The sequence below is a fragment of the Lycium barbarum genome, chromosome 4 (assembly GCF_019175385.1).
Source record: "Lycium barbarum isolate Lr01 chromosome 4, ASM1917538v2, whole genome shotgun sequence".
Lineage (NCBI taxonomy): Eukaryota > Viridiplantae > Streptophyta > Magnoliopsida > Solanales > Solanaceae > Lycium > Lycium barbarum.
The window spans coordinates 81,041,664-81,058,431 of record NC_083340.1 but is presented as its reverse complement, the minus strand read 5'-3'; the positions used below and the strand labels follow the sequence as shown (position 1 = coordinate 81,058,431).

The 16,768-nt window shown below is 34.6% G+C and overlaps 1 protein-coding gene across 6 annotated transcripts; it reads left to right on the top strand.

Moving 5' to 3' along the window:
• The first annotated feature begins 7,055 nt into the window (after positions 1 to 7,055).
• Positions 7,056 to 12,468, top strand: LOC132636107 (uncharacterized). 6 transcript variants are annotated; one of them, XR_009581018.1, is made up of 8 exons: positions 7,056 to 7,271; positions 8,996 to 9,076; positions 9,812 to 10,070; positions 10,322 to 10,569; positions 10,652 to 10,858; positions 10,958 to 11,050; positions 11,156 to 11,257; positions 11,867 to 12,468. XR_009581018.1 is itself a non-coding variant. In XM_060352815.1 (6 exons), exons 4-6 carry the CDS (start codon positions 11,048 to 11,050, stop codon positions 12,308 to 12,310), a joined length of 549 nt encoding a protein of 182 aa, XP_060208798.1. In that variant the 5' UTR covers positions 7,070 to 7,271; positions 10,328 to 10,569; positions 10,652 to 10,858; positions 10,958 to 11,047; the 3' UTR covers positions 12,311 to 12,468. The 6 variants fall into 6 exon arrangements, 2 of the variants coding, with proteins under 2 accessions (XP_060208797.1, XP_060208798.1); XR_009581020.1 differs by lacking the exon at positions 8,996 to 9,076 and having other exon boundaries at positions 10,328 to 10,569; XR_009581019.1 differs by lacking the exon at positions 8,996 to 9,076 and having other exon boundaries at positions 10,655 to 10,858.
• The last annotated feature ends 4,300 nt before the right edge of the window (positions 12,469 to 16,768 follow it).

Here is a 16,768-nt window from a genome sequence, read left to right as displayed (position 1 = left end):
AACAAACATATCGTTACTGAGCGTACACAGTCATGCACTTGTGGTAAGTGGCAAACGTATCACATGCCATGTTCTCATGCAGTCAAGTGCTTTGAGAGAATGGCCAGAACTGTAAATGATTATGTGGCGGAGGAGTATAAGGTTGTAAAATACCTGAAAGCATATTCCGGCCAATTCCGGCCCCTTGGTGATCAAGCTTATTGGTCAGCCGCGCCGTTTTCTATGATTGCGAACAAGAACTATATCCGTAAATTGGGAAAAAATAAGCTGACCCGTTATCACAATCAAATGGATGTTAGCGAAAAGACTTACTCTCGCAAGTGCTCGACATGTAAGCAATTTGGGCATGATAAGCGTTCATGTGGGCAAAACTCCCGTGGTGGCAGCACATCTGGAAGTAGAAGAGTGTCTAGAACTTGATTTTTTTTTTTTTGTTAAAGTCTATTGTAATTTAATGATGTATTTCGTTGCTAATGGAATGGAATATTTTTCAATTATTATGAACCTCTCGTATTGGATGAATTATTTTTAAATATTATATTTATTTTTGCACATTCAAAAAGTGTGGATTACACAATACAATAACAAAATAAAAAAGACATAAAAGAATCCGCACCCTATAAAATATGGCACTTAAACCTAAATATAACAAGTTTTCAAACGTACTTCAGAACACTTTACAACCCCTAAAACGACAATCCAAATGTATATGTATACCTAATGTAATGAGCCGATATTATTGTACACTAAAAAAAAATATTAAGTTCTATATAAAATATTTATATTCCGGTGTTTTGAAACGTGACTAATTTTCGGTCAAAGTACGCAAAAACTCTTAATTTTGAGTTTGATTTTCAAAGAATAAAGGTTGGGTCGGGGGTTTTAGGGAAGGGTTTCACGCACAGATTCTGTGCGTGAAGCCTAGTTTGGTTCCTTTTTTTTAATGGGTTAGTTTAGTTCCAAATTATTTTTTTCTGGGTTACAAAAGTGTCGGACTCTAAGCTCCAGGACTTAGTCACTTATGGATTGTACGGGGCAGATTTATACCTTATGTTGACACTTCCACAATTATTACATATATTGAAACAATTAGTAGTAAGTCTTCTTTCACTATCCATCATTATTCGCATTAGCTTAGACAGAGGCGAATCCAAGATTTCAAGAGGATGGGTTCACCTTAAAAAAAAATTAAGAAAAAAGACACAAAAGTGCATTTAGTAAGGTTTGACCATACAACCTTAAGGTATTAAACGGAACATTTAACCAGTGCTCCACACAATTTAGTTTGATCATGTGTTGCTTCAGTTAATATTAGATATATTTTAAGTATTATATACAGAATATACCGAGTTTTGTCGGATGACCATGTGCTCACGTGATCCAAATTTTCTATATAGATTCGCCCCTGAGCTTAGAGGGTCTGCCTTATGGGTAGTAGCTAGTCAGGTGCCCTGTTGCGACCTATGTTCCTATTTGGATCGTGACATCAACCTTGTATGGTAATATTTCTATTTTCCCCTTTCAAGTGCATGTGAAATCGGATACAGGAATACGAGCTAAGCACTTGACTCCTCCAACACTTATGGTGAGCCTGTTATTGTACTAATGGGTGTCTCATGTCTAGATATTTTCGTTCTACGTAATCTTTATCAGGTATAAGCTCAATGAACACTATGGGTCATGTATTGTTTAGAACATTGTCATTGAACTTCATGAATTATGCATAAAAGCTTTAGATGATTTAGGCTATTGAGCCAAATGTTTACAATTTTAAGTTATAAAACTTCAGTTACCACGAAGCATGCATCATCTATTTCTAAGTATAATATAAATGTTAGCTCACTCCGTCACAAGTTTTACGACGAGTGCAAGTAACTTCCTTCAAATTCGGGGCGTGGCACAACTAACCTCCTGTAATGTGAGTGCCACCAGAGGCCATGGTTAGTTACCCCCCACTTGCATATGTTAATGTTTGAGGTGGGAGATAGGCCGACAAACTCTCATGTGTATATCCAGATCTCACTCACGCAGGATCATAGTATGACTATTAGGAGAGAGGCTAAAACCCCCCTTGCGTGTTTTCATATCTTCACGTACGCAAGGTCACAATGTGAATAACTTTAATTTTGGTTAGAGAAGTTGTTTTACTTTAAAAAAAAAAAAAAACACACACACACACACACACTTGGTTTTCAATTATCAGTTTCAGCTTTGACTTTAGAATTTAATATATGAACTGCTTGTGTTCTTTGCATTTCATTAGATTTACTTAACCCAAACTAGTGTTGCTCCTCCCTTTAGTGGGTGGTTAACGAGACCTACTGGTATCCATTAGAGGTGCTTAGACCGTTTGGGTCTACTACGTCATGTGCCAGGTGTTGAAGATATAGGTGACGAGGCACATGATTATAAGCAGGCTTCTAGATTGAGTTGTCATGCTCCGTAATTCACCCAGCAGAAGTAGGCTCCCTTCAGGCTTCAGGCTTTTACTCGTTTTAGACATTTATGTTACTCCCGGGGAATGCCCCGAAGTCTTATGTACTCTGGATTTTCAATTAGAGGTTCATGCTTGTAGTGGGTTTAGCTTTATAGACATTATATCATTTGATTCATTTTTCAATTCAAATTCCAATAATAATTATATATACCAAACTCAAAGTCTTTAGATATAGATTTAAAAATCTTATCTAACAATTCAACTTCAATGTTAGTTATAAACTTCATCAGAAACTCAATGTAATCAAAGATAAATAATTCGATGGAATAATAGCTAGAGTTAGGAATCAATAAGAGTGCCTTTGATTAGAACTCTAACCGTTGATACATATGTTTTTGTTCCAAAAGTCTAATCTTTTTTTTTTTTAAAAAAGAAAGTATCTATCTTTCAATTCAAGTATAAAAATTTGTTATATTTCAATTCAAACTCAAATACTTTATTTTTTAATTCAAAATGTTGTCTTTGACTTTAAATTATATGTTACATAATCCAGTAAATATTATCCTAAATTACCAAATGATTTTTTAATCGCTTATTAATTAACTTAACCACTTTGTAAAGAATCTTCTTTTAATAATAAATAGAAGTAAGTTAAGTTGGCAGAAACGAACTAGTCATATTTAGTATATACACGGCACTAAAACAGGCTTTTAGTGGCACTATATTTTTCTTTTAGCGACAATAGTTATTGCCACAAAAACATTTACTAGCAATTGGTTAATGTCATTAGATCCAAGGTTGCTAAAGCCTTTAGCGGCATTTATTGTTAGGGCTAAGATTTGGTATTGCCCGTAATAATTGATTCTAGAATATAATTAGCGGCAATTAACTTAATTGCCGCTAAAAGCATATTTTGTTGTAGTGATACAAAATGAAATGAAACCAACGGAGAGAACCTATAGAAAATTGATGAAAATGGAAAAAGAATGAAATAAATGGTAGTTGGCATCTAGAAGCATTATAGATGTACATATTTAATTATGCACGTTGTGTAACAACAAACTCTTACACCAATCATTAGAACTAGAAGTACTAGAAGTTGACCCTCACGTATTACAAATATTCTATAAAAGCATTTAAACAAGGTACTACTATTCTTCCATTAGTTGGCAGCAAGTTTCAAATATGGAAGGTGGTGAAAGCAATTCCAATAGATGGAAGAAGGATGGTGATGAAGAAGAAGCATTGCAATGTGAAGATGTTTTAACTGATAATGGGATAAGAAGAGAAATATTAAGTGATGATGAAACAATTAGAGAAATAGATTTTAAGAGTCTTACTATGGAAGAGAAAAGGAGTGTGGTGAACAGGCTTATGAATATTGCTGAAGAAGACAATGAGAAGTTCTTGTTGAAACTCCGACAGCGGATTGACAGGTATATTGGCACAAATGGATTCATAATATAGGGTGTGTTTGGTACGATGGAAAATGTTTTCCACGGGTAATGTTTTTCAAGAATATATTTTCTTGCAAAATAAGTGATTTTCCTATTCATTTTCTTGTGTTTGGTACACAAGTTGAAAATGTCATTTTAAGAGCATTCGCATGTTTTAACGCATAACATTATGAGGTTTTTGATTTCAGAATGAAACTTCTGGTGGTGGGAGTAGGGCGGATTATAGGGGGTGGGGGTAGGCCGCAAGGGGGTTAGGCGGGGAGTGGTAGGTGGGGGATTGGGGGTAGGTTGTGGGGGGCCCGGGGGAGGGAGTAGGTTGTGGGGGGCCCGGGGGAAGGGGTAGGTGGGGTGGGGATTGGTAGGGTAGGTGGGGGTGGGTGGTGTAGGTAGGCAGCGGTGGGTGGTGCGGGGATGGGTTTGGAATGCATTGATGTGTTTTGTTTGATTGGAAAAATTATTTTCCTTAAATTTTTTAGGGAAACATATTCTCCCATTTTGAGGAAAACATTTTTCAAGATATTAGTACATCTAAACAAGAGAATATAGAAAAACATTTTCCGTCATACCAAACACACCCTTAGAATCATTTAATGGGTTTTGCCTTTTTATATATAATATGTAAGGTCTTAATTAGACGAATTGAATTTGACTAAACGTGCGGGATAAAATGTGAAATTTGCCTCTTATGCTTGGGGTAGGTTAATGCCTTAATGGTCTCTTAAATATATTCCTAAGCAATTTTGATCCTTCAAGTATGTCAAATGTGAGTACTTTTGATTTTCGTCAAATATTTAATAAACTCTAATTGTTAGATTTAACATGAGCTATGAAAAAAAGGATTTAATATGAACTTGCACTTGGAGATGCAACTTTTGCAGTTCATGCTATTTTTGTTTTATTTTTGGATTTTTGATGTATCTCGAGTACAGTTTTTGTTACTTTTTTTTTTTTGTGTGTGTAGTGCATTTTTTGTGTTTGATTTTTGAGATTTGACGAAACTTTCATGATATTTCTGGTTAAATCTTTTTTTCAACTGTTTCCATAAAATTTGTAGTCTTTGTAAATATTTGATGGAGACAAAAAAGCTCAATTTTGGTAACGTTAGAGGATTAAATTGCTCAAGAATATATTTAATGGATCATTTTGAACCCACCCTCACTATAAAGGATCATTTTTGTTAATTTCTCAAACCTGATGCATTTAATCTAAATTGGGCACCGGATATGTTGAGTTTCTATTATCTAGCTCTAGTATTTAGATAGTAACATTTTCAAGGTTGTGTGTGATTAACTTTTGATGAATAATTATTCGATCTTATATAGTAGTAGCATTTTAGGATTTATGGTGTTAACAAGGTTTTTCTGTTTTGCCTGCATCAAAAATGGAATCAGGGTTGGCCTTGAATTTCCCAAAATAGAAGTTCGTTTCGAACATTTGAATGTCGAAGCAGAAGCATATGTGGGGACAAGAGCATTACCTACAATGGTCAACTTCACAATCAATATGCTTGAGGTAATTGACCTTAATCAATCATGATCTTATGCAAAGAGATTAAAGAAAAAGACATAATGTCAAAAACACACACGAACTATTAGATTTTCGATAATTTCACACCTCAACTATCAGATGTTCCATTTTCCCACCTAAACACCATCTACGTATTGAAACACACCTCGAAGCTAGTTTAGGAACAATAGTTGACCTAATCAACTTCGAGGTGTGTTTTAATATATAGATGGTGATAGTTCAGGTAGAAAAGGAAACAACTGATAGTTAAGGTATGAAAATCGCGAAATCATGATAGTTCAAGTGTGGTTTTGACCATTATCTCTATAAATCTATAATTTCAAAAATATAGTAAGTTCAGTAATATAAACTTTAAAGATTAAATCTATCATATTTAAATTCTTAATCCAACCGTGATAATCTCTACTACTTGTCTTTGCTTAAACTACCCTAACCTCTATATTTATATATATGAAGAGTTCCTTGAATTATTTCCATGTTCTTCCCAAAAGGAAGAAGTCATTTTCAATTCTAAATGATGTTAGTGGAATCATCAAGCCTGGAAGGTGAGACTTGATAATTCAATCTATTTTATTTTTTCTTTCCCAAATGATAAGTTAATTGTTACTAACATTTTTTGGTCAATTATCTATTTCTAGTTACTAGGTGAGTAATTGTGGTTTGGTTTTGCAGAATGACACTACTTTTAGGGCCGCCAGGTTGCGGCAAGACAACGTTGCTACTAGCTTTAGCCGGAAAGCTAAATTCGGATGTAAAGGTGAGCAATGGAACATATAATTATTTCGTACAGATATTAATTAAATAAATAGTACTAATAAACTCCAGGGGTGATAAATTATACCAATCATTAAAAGGTTATTTAAGAAAAAACTCTATTTTTTAAATAATCTCAAAAGTCTCCCTTCGAAGTTGACTTTGTAATAGTAACATCGGTTGTGATTTATGCTATTATGTTTATCTCTCTTATTTTAATTTCATTGTAACAACTCTTTTAAACTAATTAATTAATATTAATATAACAATTATATTCCCTCTGTCCCATTTTATATGAGGTTGACCTATTTAGGGAGTCAAACAACTTTTTTTTTATTACGATTTTTTTCAACTTTTTTTTTAATATATTGTGAATTTTTAATTATGCAGAGATACTAATTTTTATGAAGTTTTCTACTTCTTATTTTCTAGATTATCCAACACGCGTTTTCAACAGTATAACATAAAGTCAAAATGATTTTTTACTTTTAAGTTTTTCAATAAACATTTGGTGTATGTTCTATTAAGATTAAACTACAACATTACTTGCATTCGAAGCGGATAGCCTAGTGACTGAGGCATGAAAGTAACAATTTCCTCCAATCTTGATATATATATATATATATATATATATATATATATATATATATATATACTAGCAATTTTATATATTGCTAGCAATTTGGAAAAAAGAAAAAACTTTACTAGCAATTTTAGCTTCTACTCTTATCTTACTATATAATTCACTACCAAAAAAGCGTCTTTTAGCCACGGTTTTTTAGCCACGGTTCCAAAAACCGTGGCAAAACTAACCAAAAAATGATAAATTTTCTACGGTGTTAGAACCGATGGCAAAATTTCGTGGGAAAATAAGGCGGGTACTAAATTTCACTCCCACCCTTTATTTTCATTTCCCCCCATTTATTTTTCTTTTGGTGTTTATTAGTTTTCTCTTTCAACAAAAGCTCTTTCCACCCAAAAACTTCACCCAAAATTCGTACTCCACCAAAATCATTCGATTGCTTCATGAAAATTCAACTGATTCACCGTGCATAGCTTCGAATAGTAGCGGAAAATTGTAGAATCGCTTCTTCCAGGTAACAAATGTTTGAAAGTGGTAACTTTTTTTGTTCAATCTTCAATGGGTTCCTTTTAGGGTTTCTTTTTGTGCAAAATCTGAAAGTTTTTAGGGAAAGGAACAATTTTGGAAAGAAATTCCCTATGCATGAAAGAAATTTGGCTTTGGTCGCTTGTGTTCGTGAGTTTTACTTTGAGGTACTTTTGTGTGTGGAATTGCTTTTGTGATTTTTGATTAATAAAACTACCACTACTGGGAGCGAATCATCTATATGTAACACCAACTATGGATTAAGTGTAACTCTGTTTTCATAACTCAATTTCAATGGATTTAAACTATAGGCAAGTGTAGCCTATGTTGAAACTGTTTGAGAAGTGAGTTGAGAAAGTGTGACTTTATTATGGTATTAGATAATTAGAAGAAGCTATTCGACTATTCGATCACAGATTTATATTAGCTACTGAGTCTTTGCTGAACTTTGAGTAAGTGCTATGCGATGCTTGTACCGTTTGGTTTCTGGAAGATGAAATATTTTGAAATTTGTACCGTTTGGTTTATGGAAGATGAAATATTTATACTTTTGGAAATCAAAATTCAAGATTTCATTAGAAAGTTTTGATCTTTTTTGAGAATCAAGATTTTCCAGCAATTTACCTCGTGTATTTTTATTTAGCTGGCAAACTGATAAACATAAAATAAGGATATACAGATTAAAGTCAGAACTTTCTATAGTATCCATTCTCTATAACAACATTTCACTGTAAGGGCCAAGTTGTTCTAGAACAGACTGTTTATGTTATGTTGTAATATATGTTCTTTATAACAACATTTGGCTATAGTAGCCAAAATATATCGGAACAAACGATGTTGTTATAGAGAGGTTTGACTGTACTCTAAGTAAGCTATATGCATTGGAAGTGTAAAGTTCTGAACCACAAATTTCACCTTGTGAAATGGGAAAAGGTTATCCTACCAAAGAATCAGGGTGGGTTGGGAATAAGAGATCTAAACAAATACAACAAGAGCCTACTAATGAAATGGTGGTGGAGGTATGGCCAGGAGACACCTAGCCTCTGGAAAGAAGTGGTCAACATGAAGTATAGGAAACTTGACAACTGGTGCACCAAGAAAAATGCAGCCCCTCATGGTGTTGGTCGTTGGAAGTACATTAATAATATGAAGGATGACTTCTTCCAGGAAGTGTCCTTTAGGATTGGAAATGGCACCTCTGTAAAGTTTTGGAAAGATAAGTGGTTGCTTAATATTCCCCTGAAAGACTCTCTTCCTAATAGCAACAGAACCAGACTCCACAGTTGCAAGCAATAGAACTAGTGATAGACCATAAACCTTAATTATGAACATTATTATAAGGAGTTCAAATTGTCAAAACGGAATAAAAATTGATTTTTTCTTATTTTCCTCACTTAGCAGTGTATTTAGCATCAGAGATTTGCTTATTAAAAGTATCATGTCTTATATGTTCATACAAGTCATGAATGAAGAAATTTTGTGTTAAATGGGTTATTTGAATTGCAATCCTGCAGTTAAATGAAATGCCGGAGAGAATTCCTAGCGCTATGTGTTATAATATGCGATTCTACTGTTGTCTAGCTATTGTTATTAATTAATTCCACTGTTGATCTGTATACCTAGTATGAATGCAGCATATTTATTCATATTTCACAAGAGCATACCTCTGTTTACTTCTTATTGTTTGCTGGCTGTTCATCGAGTTTTGGATAGTGATTCGAGAAGTTACGGTTTGAACTGCTATTGGATATTGGTTGCTGGATTTCTTATTCTTAATCTGCTTCTTCTCAACTGGTTAGTATCGCATCGATGTAATATCAGTTCCTTTGTTGTAGTTTTCAGCCTTAGTTTACGCATTTGATATCATTTGAATGCTCCCTAAATTTCTTAAACTCAATTATTTTGTATTGTATAGAAGAAGGCAAACATTACCATGAATGAATTGTTTTTCGTTCTCTCTTTTTGTTCTTTTTTTGGTTGTTGAGGGATGCAGATTAGTGATTTCTAGATTTTAATTTGTGTTAATAGAAATAGGTGTTGTAAAGTTTGATGAAGTTTTTTTCTTTTCCTTGTTGTGCGGGTAAGAGGTGCTTATAAAGGCTCATCAGGGGTGAGTCACTGTTAAAAAGCTAGCTTTTCTTCTTTGGTTAAAACATCTGGTGAGTCTTCTCAAGTGCTAGTAGCTTCCTTTGCTGGTCACTCCCTAGTTAGTACTGATATTGGTTTAATACAGTGATAGTCACACCCATTTATGCTTTGTATTTGCGCAAGGATTTGACTCATTTAGTTTGAAATTTCTCTAAGCTCATCAAGTTGCATACTAAGGAAACTAGTTTTAATTGGTGAAATTATCTTCACACAAAATTGTGTCATGGAAATAGAACTAGGACCTGTTAATCTACTTGGCTTGTTTCAGTTTATTCTAGTTGTCCTTGTAGTGTTGTCTTCTCCCTCTTTTCAATAGATTTAAGTAACTTAAAGTTTTGTATCCTTTAAAGTAACCTCTGCATGAAAACTATCATATTCTAGGAGACCATGAAAAGAAAACGCAAGAATTCAGCTCAAGCACTGTTGGAAAGTCTAAGAGGACAGCAAGCTGATAATAATAGCCCAACTTCTCAAAATCTGCAGCAACAAATTAGTGGTGATCAACTTGATGCCCAACATGAGAATGAGAACATAGAAACCCCTACACTCAGTGATGACAACTTAAATTCTTCTTCAAGCTCTAATGAAGCTAACTCACAGCAGAAAGAGAAAGAGGAGGCCTTACTTGTCAATATCAGAGGTTAGAGATAAACTTAATGCAATTGTTGAATTGAAATAATGGAGTTTGATTGGTTGTTTAAAACTGTTATATCTTGGAAGTTTTTCTGTTTGCTTGTTCTTGTTTAGGTATGGAATGTGTGTTTGTGTGTGAAATGAAGACTCTAACTCTTCATCTTATGTTGTTGTTAACAAAAGAATTGAATTCCACTTTCCTGGAAACATAAGAATGCAATTCCGCTTTCTCATTAATGTTGATGATTTCTTGTTAAGTGATAGATATTTCGACTGGAGAAATTACAACTCAAAAGATGCAAGCAGATCGAGTTTGGAACTTGGAAAAAAATAAAAAAATTATGGTGGAACTCAACGGGGATGGACAAGGAAGTGATAATGGTTCAAACTTGCTTGTTAGATTTCTTGGCAAACTTTCTCAAAAGTCAATAATTTGTCCAATATCAGTTGAGAGATGGGATAGAATGCCAGACGCGAAAAATCGCCTACAGTGGCAGCTTATTGAGGTAACTATCTTAATTTTTTCAGGTTCAATTAGTATATCTTTTTTCATTAAATATTGGTTCATGAATGTAAATTCATTTGAAGGAGAATTTTGAGTTTGATTATGCTGTTGGAATTAAATGGGTGATGCATACTTTACGCGATAGATGGAGGGCCTATAAATATACATTAAGAAATAAAACCTTCTACCCTAACAAAAGTAAGGAAGAGATACTTGCTAATCCTCCGGAATACGTGGATTCTATTGAGTGGGCTGCTTTTGTGCATCACTATCAAGAAGAGAAGATGAAGGTAATTGTTCTTTCATAAAAGTCTAGTTATCTCACTTAATTCATGTCCAATAAAATCAATATATATATAATTAATTAAATTGATCTTTGAGAATCGCAGAAACAAAGTGAACAAAATACAAGAAATTGAAGTAAACTTAAAGTCCCGCATGTCGATGGTAGCAAAAGCAATGCAAGGAGAGGTCGTCAAATGGTAAGTTTCTTTACCTTGAATTTTGTTTTGAAAATCACTTTATTATACCAAATAAAATGTGTTGCATGCTACTTTGTTTTTTAATCTATACTTGATTAATGATAGGAGAAAAAACATGGAAGGCCTGTGTGCCGAAGTGAGGTTATTTTGTCAACTTTACTGAAAAAGAATGGCAACTATGTGAATGAAGAAGGGAAGATTATAGCTGTAAGTTCCAAACACTTATCCATTTTCAAATTTCAGTTATAATGTTGTTTTCTGGTGATAATTTTCTCAAAAATGGTGTAAAAAATGCATCAACTCTGGTTTCCCTCCTGAACTCAATAGCTGACTAAGTAAGTGAGTGTGGAGTGCTGAACTTGAAAAATAGGAGTAGGATTTTGGGTGCAACTACTATTTTATCTCACCAGTTATGCATTTTGACATGCTAAATGTATAGGGAGTGTGTGTTTGTCCTTTTTTTTTGTTGTCCTTAAGGCATGAGCTGTGTTTTAGGCTCTAGAATGTTAAAATATGTTAAGTACCAGTCTGTCCTTGGGTTTTAGCCACACTCTTGCCATCTATCTGATAGGATTCAATACAAACTTAATACTTACTATTTCTATGAAAACATTCAGTGTACAGTTACAATATATATAGAAAACATTCAGTGTACAGTTCTAATAACTCTAATGTCCAGAACACCCCACACTTCTAATTGCTTTGCTTTCTCCTAGTTTGTAGTTGGACTTCTAGTTTAGTGATAATGCTTTCTTTTCCCCTGGGATGTTAGCAGCATTGGTATGAAATATCTCATTTATTTTCTTTTACTTGTAGGATAAAATATCGGAGCATCTATCTCAAGATCAAGAACATGCTGCCACTTTAGGTGTTCCGTTGAAGATATTGGCTCATCCTAATGATGCTATTGGAAAAGTATATGGAGCTGAACATTCTGGTCGTGTGCGTGGTTTGGGTGGTAATATTTGCCCCTCGACTGCTTTTGGAATGCCTAAACATTCAATTAGTCATGCGAATCTTGGTGGTTCTAGTAATATGTCTCATCTACGTGTTGAAGACCTAGAGAAGCATGTAGGAACCTTGAAAGAGAAGCTCATTGGATATGAAGAGACCAAAGAAAAACTTGAGGATACCAAGGAACAACTTGTGGAGACCAAGGAACGGCTTGCGCAAAATGAGAATCACTTGGCAACTCTTCATAGGTTTTTACAAGCTAAATTTGGTAGTGAGTTGCCTAGTTTGAACTTAGATTCTTCTTAGCCTTTTGTGCATAGTGTGTTTTTGAACCACTAAATATGTAGTGTACATAACTTTTTGTATTTCCATTACACTAGTAATTGTGGTGGCTTTTTTGTCTATTCAACGCTTGAAACTTATGTTTAATTTGAGATATATGATAAGTAGAACATTGAAACTTTGATCTTGTGTATTATGCCCAATGTATTAGTGAATGCTTATCATTATGTATTGATACCAGGAAAATGTAGGGAAATAATTCTATTTAAAAAAAAAAAAAACTGAGCACATTTGCCACGGTTCAACCGTGGCTAAAAAGTATAACTGAATTTGTATACTACTTACATTATCCCTTAAATTAGCCACGGTTCTCGTGTGGGTAATTAATAATTCCAAATATATTTTCATTTTTCTGCTGTAAAATTTAGCCATGGTTGGACCGTGGCTAAAGATAAAATAAACCGTGGCCAAATAAAGGTTACCACGGACGCAAAAACCGTGGCTAATGCGCGAGCGACGCCCCTGATGGGCACGCTTGTAACCGTGGCTAACTTACTGTGGCGAGATACTGGTAGCCACGGTTTAGGTGCCCTTTAGCCACGATTTTTCGCGTGGCTAAATGCCGCGTTTTTTGTAGTATAACCAATGCATGTTTTCGCGAAACAATATTATCTTAGGTTTCTGGGAAAGTAAGTTATAATGGGCATGGAATGGATGAATTTGTACCAGAAAGGACACGTGCATATATAAGTCAAGAAGATGTTCATCTAGGGCAACTAACTGTGAGGGAGACCCTTGAATTTTCAGCTAGATGTCAAGGAGTTGGACATCGTTATGGTTAGTATTTCATGGAGCACAATGTTTATTTTTATTTTTTCCTCTCCTTGAGGTTTTTAAGCAAGCTTTTTATACGCATGAATATTTGGAAAAAATACTGCACAATACCCTTGGGTGATCTAGTTTACAAAATATGACGAAATGTATAAGTTTTGTATATTTATATGTATAATATACATATCTATACATAAACGGTGTATAGATTTTGTATATTTCGACCATATCGAGAAATATGTTTGGCCGAACTATAAATATTGGTAAATTTTCCTAAATATTCCTGTGATTAAAGTTTCTCTACTTTTCTTGTAGAGACAAGTTTTTACCAGTTTTGATTTTTTTTATTTTTTTTTTTACTTTAAAGAGGATTACATATAATCACAAACTATATAGGAATGAGATAACGAGTAATAAAATAGTATCAACTCCATGGTATTTAATGCAGTCACTTGCACGTTTGTCCCTATTTTGTTCTGATCTTTAATTTTTGGCCCTCATAACAAATAATTTTTCCGTGCGGCATAAGTTTAAATTTTCGCATGATAATATCCATAAGTTATATATGTGTCCTTGAAAAACTTATACCTCACTGGGCATAATTTTAATGTTGAAGGACAAAAATTAAATGGGTCATTCGCACAAATGCCCTATTTCGGGAGTGGTCTTTAATTTTTTTCCCTTCAAATTGCTGGTCTTTAATTTTTTCCTTTCTGCACTTTAAGTGGCCGAAAATACTCCCTGAGATTCTGGGTTCGAAGCCCAGCAGAGTATAAAAAAAATCGCAAGACAGAATTTCGTAGCAAATTATTCTTACCCAGCAGAGTGTAAAAAAAAAAAATCCTAAGGGTATCATAGCAAACTATGCCATTCAGGAATAAAGTTGTGCCTTAGGATACAGTTCGGTAGAAATTAAGTTATCATACAGCATTATGTCTTAAGACATAGTTTCTATATAAAAGTTATGTCTCAAGGCATAACTTTACCCCTTGTCCGCCATAGTTCTGTAGGATTCTATAGAAGCTAGGCATGTCATAACTTTTGCCCGAATAGGCATAATTTGTTACGAAATTCTATCTTGCAAAATATTTTTTTTGGGCCTCTGCTGGGTTCGAACTCGAATCTTTGGTTTCATAGACCAGTGAATAAGGTGGGCAATTAGCAGGAATGCCCTTATTACAGGGTGGTCTTTAAGTTTTGCCCTTCAAAATAGTGGTCTTTAAAGTTTGCCCTTCGCTAGGGACCGCTTGGTCACGGATTCAAACTCCCAATCAGGCGAAAATTAAAAAAAAAATCACAAGGCATAAGTTCAGAAAAAAGGCAGAGTTATAACTCTGTCTTAGGCAGAATTTGTAAATTCTACCTTAAGGCAAAAATTCTGCCTTTTTTTACAACTTCTGCCTTGCGAAAAAATTTAAATTTTCACTGAGAGGGGATTCGAACCCGTGACCAAGGGGTCCCTAGCGAAGGTCAAACCTTAAAGACCACCAATTTGAAGGGCAAAACTTAAAGACCACCCCAAATAAAGGACAATCCACGCAAAAAAAAAAAAGAATAAGGATACTTTGGCCCATAAAATTTCGTTAAATGAGAACTAGGGGCAAAACTTAAAGACCACCAATTTGAGAAGCAAATATTAAAGACAGTCCATATGAAGGACAATCCGCGCAATTTTTTGAAATTAAAGACCAGTCCATTTGAAGGGAAAACCGTGCAATTAAATGTTTTTTTTGGGCAATTTTAAAAAAACACAGAATGAAAACTGGAGCAAATTTTAAGGACCTTTAGTCAACAAATTTTCATTTTTTTCCTGGAAGTTTTAGTAGGGTTGGGCGTTCGATATTCGGTTCGGTATTTTTAAAGTTCGGGTTCGGTAATTCGGTAATCGATAATTGAAAGTATATACCAAATACCGAACTTTCAAACTTCGGTTCGGTAATTCAGTATTCGGTAAATCAAACTTCGGCTCGGTACGGTATTCGGTAATACCATTTTTTTGCTAGCAGCTGCATTCATTCATCATGTGCAAGAGATATTTTCAATATACAAGCTTACTGCTAAACCGAGCTAATTAGATGCAATCTGGTTATAGTTAGTGAGGCAGTAAAGAGGCAGTAAAGAGGCACTGAGCCATCACCACCTAACTATCAAGTTAGCATCATTATCCAGTTAGTAGAATTATCTTTGTGGCAAATACATGAAAACATTCAGTAATCCTAAATACTACTAGTCAATGAAAACTTCGGTATGTAAGTATGATGTATCACTAGTTTGATAGGAAAAAGGCAATACTCCCCCGTCCCTTTCATCCCAGTAAATATTCCAACAGCCACAAGAATCTTGTAGTGCAAAGACTCAGGATTTCAGTTTGGAGCTACACATGAATTTCAAATGCATCAGCATTAAACTTTTACAAGTGATCTATCAAATGCATCAGCATTACATATTTACCTTTCTTTTCCATATGACTACAAAATTTCTGAAAATGTGAGTACTCCCACTCCCCTCCCAAATTCTTCTAAGGAAAATATAGTTATACACCTTAGTGAAAAGATTTTGCCCCACACACGGTGGCCGATCTAGCAAAATCTCAAAATACTTAATCAATACATAAAGCGCATGTGTGTCGTGAACGCATTATAAGATTTTGTAAGTAATTAAATTAAAATCCCAGCAATAATAGTTGGCAAAATAAAATCAGCCTATTACCTTCCTTTATCTTCTCCACGGAATTGAAGAACAGATGGCCCGAGATGGGTATTGAAGGAAAAGTGACTTGGAGGCGAGATGATACCGTGAGAGGGATTACCCGACTTGGGGAGCTTTTGTGTTACAGTGTTAGGGATTTTTAGTGTGAACTGATGGTTGGGTATTGATTTTTACTCCTTTAGGCTATTGTGATTTGGGCTGGACTAGGATTTTTTTTTACAATGGGCCTTTAGCCCTTTACTCCTTTAGGCTTTATTGATATTTATTTCGGTATTCAGTATTTATCGAATTACCGAACGGTATAATGGTAAATACCGAAACCGAAATATTAAATTTTACATTTCAGTCCCGAATACCGAACCGAAAACTAAATTCCCGAATACTGAAATAGCCGGTTCGGTTCGGTAATTCGGTTTTCGGTATTTTATGCCCAGCCCTAAGTTTTAGCCCAACCATGGTGGGTGGGCACTGTCTGTGGGTGTGCCCGCCCCAAATTCAAATTCAAGGATTTCTCAATCGAAATAACGCGTGAAATTTGATGGCACACACCCTTATTGGGTGTTATTTCATGACACCACATTGTGGTGGTCAACAAAATTTTCATTTATGTTATAATTCTTCACTCTTTTTCCACTATTCCAAACATGTTCCGAGTAAACTCGGTTGAGACAAACTCACTCCCACTCTCATCAATATACTCTGCTAGAGATGTACAAACAACACAGAATTGGATGTTTTTGCTATGTTCAATCTTAAATCGTAGACAAACACGACTGCTTTCACTTTAAAAACCTATACCAACATGGGGTGTGTGAGGGTTTACTTGTATCACTTATCCTAAGCTGGATGATTAGGTCAAAGATCAGTTGTTCCTTTTTTTATTTTTTAATGGTGACGGTTCCGGTAAGGAAAACGGAAAAGGGTCTAAAATACCTTCGAACT

What these genes read in the sequence shown, in the direction of transcription:
- LOC132636107 (XM_060352814.1), top strand. Translation starts at nt 9,818, where the DNA reads ATGAAAAGAAAACGCAAGAATTCAGCTCAAGCACTGTTGGAAAGTCTA. An exon ending in TACAGTGGCAGCTTATTGAG is followed by an intron (nt 10,570 to 10,651) that starts GTAACTATCTTA and finishes ATTCATTTGAAG; the next exon opens with GAGAATTTTGAGTTTGATTA. An exon ending in ATCAAGAAGAGAAGATGAAG is followed by an intron (nt 10,859 to 10,957) that starts GTAATTGTTCTT and finishes TGAGAATCGCAG; the next exon opens with AAACAAAGTGAACAAAATAC.